At 42.4% G+C, this 6,703-nt stretch overlaps 1 protein-coding gene across 2 annotated transcripts in view; it reads right to left on the reverse strand.

Moving 5' to 3' along the window:
- KLHDC10 (kelch domain containing 10) overlaps window positions 1-1,052 on the reverse strand; it is a 59,111-nt gene extending 58,059 nt beyond the window's left edge. The window contains exon 1 of one of the 2 annotated variants that reach the window (XM_004272201.3): window positions 638-1,052. In XM_004272201.3, coding sequence (XP_004272249.1) covers window positions 638-812 — 175 coding nt within the window. In that variant the 5' untranslated portion in view covers window positions 813-1,052. The remainder of the gene's footprint in view (window positions 1-637) is intronic. The other variant, XM_049714503.1, reaches the window with a different exon arrangement.
- Between the last annotated feature and the right edge of the window lie 5,651 nt (window positions 1,053-6,703).

Genomic DNA, 6,703 nt, shown 5'->3' on the forward strand with positions numbered 1-6,703 from the left:
TAATTTTGTCACTGAGTATATTCCTGATCTTCATTTTCTCCCATTAAAATCCATACACACTATCTATTCTGTCTCTGTACCTTCCAAAATATTAATAATTCAACTAGTTTTCCCTAATTCTCTTGGTTCTGTTTCCCACCCACCTCCCACCCACCCCACTTCCTCCTCCTTTCTTGTTTCAGAATGCCTAACTCTTACACACTCGAGGTGGTTTTTTTTTACAAAAATCACTCTTTGGGATGCTCTTCCCTTTTCTCTCCTTAAAAATATTTCCCACAGCTAGGCGCCAATGTCTTTCTTTTACAAGATCAAACTGCGGAAGAGGACGAGACTGGGAATCGAGTAAGCGAAACATCTGAGAATGTCAATGAGACAGCGGCCTCTCCTTTGAAAAGAAAACACAACTCTCAGCACAGACCTTTCAACAGAGCAAAAATACTTTTTATTTTCCGCTGTGTTCCTGTTCCCTCCCCGACCTCAAAGACACCTTTCCTTTTCTCTAAGCCCCAGTCGCTTTGCTATGCGTGGGGCCTGCCTTTCCTCCTCCCAAGGAAAAGAAAGACAGGGAGAAAAGGAAAGGTAGCAATCACCTTCCCGCCGCGCCCGCGAGCTGTCAGGATCGTGCCCTACGACTCACCTGGCAGGTGCGGCCGCCCGGAGAGTTGCACGAAGCGGTTGAGCTGGCCGGTCCCCCGACCCCCGCTGCCCCCACTGCCCCCGCCGGCCCCGCTACCTCCGCCGCCGCCGCCGCCACCGCCTGCGGCGCCTCCTCCCCTCCGGCGGTTCCTGTCCCAGCCCTGGGCGGCCGACATGACCCGCTAACGACGGCTGCAATCCGATCGCGGCAGCCCGTGGCCCGGCGGCACTAGCTGAGGCTCCTTCCTGGGCTCCTCAAGAGACCCGGGAGACAGGGGAAGGGGGAGCGCCCTGTCTCACCAGCGGCCAATGACTGACGGACTTGGTGACAGAGAACCAATGGCCAGTCGTCTTCTTGGTAGGTGGAGGGAGGCGGGGAGAGACGTGGTAACCATAGCTATGGCTAAAAAAAAAAGTGGGGGGAGAGAAAGGCAGAAGCAGCCACTCATCACTCGCATCCACCGCGCTAAGCAAGACCGCGTCGTGGTGACTCCTGCGGGATCAGGCGAGCCAATCGAAGGCCGAGTGAGAGAGGCCACGCCTGCAGAGAGTCCCAGTGGCGACTCCAGGCGTGTCAGGATTCAGGAACGGGACGCGCACATAATACAGATATTTTGAGGCAGTACTGTGTTCTGCCAGCTTTACAGGCTGAGATCCCTTTCCCACACTACACAAAGAGCTCTCTTCGAGGGGAAAAAAACAGGGGGCGGAGTCAAAGCTTAACTGTAAGAATGAGGTTTCATTTGTCTTGTCTTTCAGTCGACTGGCGGAACTCCTCCCTAATTCAATATAAGCCACGTCCCAGGCAAACAGTTTTAAACCTGGTTAACAAACATGGGAAGATGTTCAAGCTCACCAGTAATCATAGAATACAAATTAAGACCCCAATGAGAAGCCGTTTCGGGCTTATTACGTTAGAAGGATTGTTAAAATAACACCCAGCAGTGAATTAAGAGTCCCAAGAAAAATGTTCTTTCATAGATGACTGATGGCTATGTAAATGTTTTTGTTCAAATTCCTTTTTGCTCATAGAAAATTTGAATCAGCTGGAAGACAGGAACAGGTACGGAGGATCAAGATCAAAGAAAAATGTAGATGTACAGATCAGGAATTCCTATTGTTCCAAAATTAAACAGAAAATTTGGCTTTGAACTTACTGGGCACAGTGCAAAGTGGGAAAATAGATTGTTCACTGACGTTTATGAGTGGTAAGGGAAAACCATATTAATTCCTCAAGGGAAACAAAACTTTTCAAGATTCTTAGATCTGGTGGATTTTTTTTTTTTTTTTTTTTTGCGTGACGTTTCATGTAGGAGAACCTTACGTGATGAAAAGAAAAAAGAAAATCTGCTGGAGCTGAGGATGCGTATCCTCTTGGTGCAAATTTCATGTCCCACTGGCCCCGCCTCCTTATTTTGCTACTTTCAGGCCCTGTGGGCAGGTATTTTACCCATGAAGCATTAGAAAGCACTGCTTACAAAAATGTTTGAGACCTGAAAAAAAAAGTCTATGGCTCTAAAATATGAAAATCAAAATTAATCAATATTAATTTTTATAAAGAAACTGTAGCATTAACCAAATAATAGATGAAGAAAATTTTCTTTTTATAGGAGTATTCCAAGTAATAAATAATGAGTGATAGACTATCACCATTTTGCAATCTCTAATGAATTCAGAGATCAACCCACTGAGCATCAACCAGTGCTGTTATCACAAAAAGAAAGTTGAAACATACATGACTCTAGAATGTAAACATGACTATGAAGTAGTCTTGTAGGAAAAAATTGAACCTGAATCCCATCAGAGGTCTATATCTAACCACCAATTTATAGGAAATATGGAGGACAGAGGAACATTAAAAAATACTACAGAGATGCAAAAAGCAAAATCCAGACTATGGATATTCTACAGGATAAACAAGCAAATTTCTTCAACAAAAATTCCAGAGGAAAAAGATTTGAAGGGAAATAAAATCTATAGATTAAAAAGAGACTTGTGATGATTGTATAACTCTGTGAATATATTAAAAATCTTGACTGGCATTGGTTACACAACTTTGTTAACATATTAAAAACCACTGAATTGTACACTTGAAAAGGGAGAATTTTATGTTATGTGAATTATATCTCAAAAAAATTTAAATAACATGGGAGGAGTGGATGGTGAGATAGATGAAACAACACTGACTTCATCTTAAATCAGTAAATTATATGTTATGTGAATTATATCTCAATAAAGCTGTTTTAAAAGAGAGCAACTTAAGAGGTATACCAACGAATTGCAATAACATTCACCCTTTAGTAGCATTACCAAACCAAACTTGGGTCCACTCACCCATGCACAGTAAAGCCAAGGAAGGAATGTGCAGCGTTTACTGCAGATGCCGAACAAGGAGTAGGGGCAGCTAATGCTCAAAAGACCTGAACTCCCAGACGGATTTTAGATAAGGGTTTTTAAAGGCAAGGTGAGGGAGAGTCACAGGGTGTGTGATCAGCTTGTGCATAATTCTCTGATTGGTTGATGGTGAGGTAACAGGGGGATGTCACAGGGGTTAACATCATCAGTCTTCAGGCTCCAGCCTGTCTGGGGGCTAAGTGTTCATGGTCATCATGCAGTTAGCTTCTTCCATCTGGTGGGGTTTACAGTATCTGTAAAACAACTCAGGAATGCACATCAGACACTGTCGTCTATGTCCTTCAGGGAGGAACTAAAGGTTCTGTGACTACACTATATGGCTGATCTATTGTTTAAGTTGTCACCAGTTCTCCTGGCCCAACTGCTATTTTTTGTTACATGTTCACATTCTTCCAGACATTAACTCTTGAGCCAGCCTTTTGTGACTTAGGGGAGGCCTGAGAGACTAAAGCTTTTCTACAAACAAGCAGCAGGCAGAGGACATGGTGTGGGGGTCAGGGGGGGTCTGTCCTGGGAAGACCCCTAGGGTGCAATAGTAAGCCTTATGTGAATACTGATTCATAAAAACTGGGGCAAAAAGCATGGGTGAGACCACTAGAAATCTGAACACTGAATATTTTATGACATAAAGAATTGTTAATTTTTAGGTGGAATAATATTATTGTGGCTATGTTAACAAGAATCCTTTTCTTTTTTTTTTTGTGCCACATGGCTTGTGGAATTTTAGTTCCCCGACCAGGGATTGAACCCCAGCCATGACAGTGAAAGCACCAAGTCCTAACCACTGGACCACCAGGGAACTCCCCAAGAGTCCTTATCATTTAGATATACATACTGAAATATGTGTGGATAAAATTATATAAGTCATTTATTTGCTTCAAAATAATATAGGAACCAGCAATTCCACTCCTAAGTGTATACCCAAGAGAAATGAAAACATACGTCCACACAAAGATGTGTACATTGCTGCTTATAGCAGTATTATTCACAACAGCCCAAAAATAGAAAAAACCCAAATGTCCATGGACTGACGAGTAAACAAAATATGGTATATCCATACAACGGAATATTATTTGGCAATAAAAAAGTGGAATACTGATACATGGATAAATGTTGAAAGATTATGCTACGTGAAGGAAGCCAATCACAAAAAACCACATATTATATGATTCTGTTTATTCAAAAATGTCCAGAATAGGCAAATCCATAGAGAAGGAGATTGGTGGTTGCCAGGAGCTGGGGGGAGAGAAGAAGGAGTACAGGGATTCTTTTTTTGTGTGTGTGCGGTACGTGGGTCTCTCACTGCTGTGGCCTCTCCCGCTGCAGAGCACAGGCTCCGGATGCGCAGGCTCAGCGGCCATGGCTCACGGGCCCAGCCGCTCCGCCGCATGTGGGATCTTCCCGGACCGGGGCACGAACCCGTGTCCCCTGCATCAGCAGGCGGACCCTCAACCACTGCACCACCAGGGAAGCCCAGGGATTCTTTTTAGGGTGACGAAAATGTTCCGAAATTAGATAGTGGTGATGGTTACACAATTTTGTGAATATATTAAAAATCACTGAATTGTACACTTGGAAAAGTGAATTTTACGGTACATGAATTATATCTCATTAAAAACAATTTTTGATAACACAATCTTTATCAATCCTTTTGATAAGGCGGGAGAAGTGGATGGGGAGCTAGCCCACCTTTGTATATGTTAAAAATTCTTCATAATAAGAAGGAAGAAAATCTACAAAAATAAAATGATATTAACCAATCAACTGAAAACCATCTCATATAGTTACATAAATATATAACCATTTTAAATTCCAAGAACAAAATGAAAGATTTATTCTGAACTAAATTTAAAATTATTAAATTATTTTAAAAGCCTTTTAGGACTTCCTGGTGGCTCAGTGGTTAAGAATCTGTCTGCCAATGCAGGGGACACGGGTTCGAGCCCTGGTCCAGGAAGATTCCACATGCTGCGGAGCAACTAAGCCCATGCGCCACAACTACTGAACCTGCACTCTAGAGCCCGCAAGCCACAACTATTGAAGCCCGCGTGCCTAAAGGCCGTGCTCCACAACAAGAGAAGCCACTGCAATGAGAAGACTGCACACCACAATGAAGAGTAGCCCCCGCTTGACGCAACTAGAGAAAGCCCTTGCGCAGCAATGAAGACCCAATGCAGCCAAAAGTAAATAAATAAATAAATTTATTATTTTTTTTTAAAAAAAGCCTTTTAAAAAGGTTACAGCTGATTTTTAACATGGAGTGTGGGTACACTGATGAGTATCAACATGCTTTGGAGAGGGGCCTTCAAAATAAGTGCATGCAGACAATATATACCCACTAACATGATATAATATGAAGTACACAATATCACCTATGGAGTAATTATGCCAAAAACATTAACTTGAATTAATGAAGATATAAGTGCTAATGTCCAGTTTATAGGAACTTTCAGGGGACAAAGGAACAAGTTAAATGGCATGTGAAATGATCTAACAAATCCAGAGGGACAGTCTCCATAATAGCTAGACTGATCTTGCCAATAAGTCAGTCATAAAAAACAAAATGAAATAACACAAAAACAAAATGCGAGGGTGGTAACCCCTAATGACATAATAGATCTAAGCAATGATAATCAATGGCTGCTAGCACAGCAAAAAGAAACCAGCAGACATTATGTCGATGAAGTATTCTTACAAAAAAAAAAAAAAAACCCAGAATCTGAATAAAGTCAAAGTTTTAGCTCTAACTACCAGTTCACAGGAAATAAAAGGACAGAGAATATGTTAAATGATATCTTAGGGATGTAACCTGGAAAATATATAATGTGGAAAACTCTACAGAACAAATAGCCTGTTTTCTTCACCATTACATTTCAAGGAGAAGGAGAAAAAGGAAACCCACAGATTAACAGAGTTTTAAGAGACATATCAACCAAACGTAGTGTTTGAGCCTTGTTTGCATTTTGATTAGAATAAGCCAATTTTTTTTTATTGGAGTATAGTTGCTTTATAATGTTGTGTTAGTTTCTGCTGTACAATGAAGTGAATCAGCTATATGTATGCTATATCCCCTCCCTCTTGGACCTCCCTCCTACCCCCTCCACCCCACCCATCTAGGTCCTCACAGAGCACCGAGCTGAGCTCCCTGTGCTTTATAGCATGCCAACTTTTTTTTTTTTTTTTTTTTTCCGGTACGCGGGCCTCTCACTGCTGTGGCCTCTCGCGTTGCAGAGCACAAGCTCCTGACGCGCAGGCCCAGCGGCCATGGCTCACGGGCCCAGCCGCTCCGCGGAATGTGGGATCCTCCCGGACCGGGGCACGAACCTGTGTCCCCTGCATCGGCAGGTGGACTCTCAACCACTGCGCCACCGGGGAAGCCCTGGCCAATGAACTTTTGACATGTGTGTCAAGTACACTGAATGGGGAAATAATCTCTTCAACAAATGGTGCTGCAATAACTGGATTTCCAGAATAAAGCTAGACCCCTAACTCACGCCATATATAAAAATTAATCCTCAGTGTATCAATGACCTACATTTAAGTGCTAAAACCATAAAACTATTAGAAGAAAACATAGAGGTGAATCTTCATTATCTTGGATTTGGCAATAGATTCTCAGATATGACACCAAAAGCATGAGCAACAAAAGAAA

The sequence above is a fragment of the Orcinus orca genome, chromosome 9, assembly GCF_937001465.1.
Source record: "Orcinus orca chromosome 9, mOrcOrc1.1, whole genome shotgun sequence".
Classification (NCBI taxonomy): Eukaryota; Metazoa; Chordata; class Mammalia; order Artiodactyla; family Delphinidae; genus Orcinus; species Orcinus orca.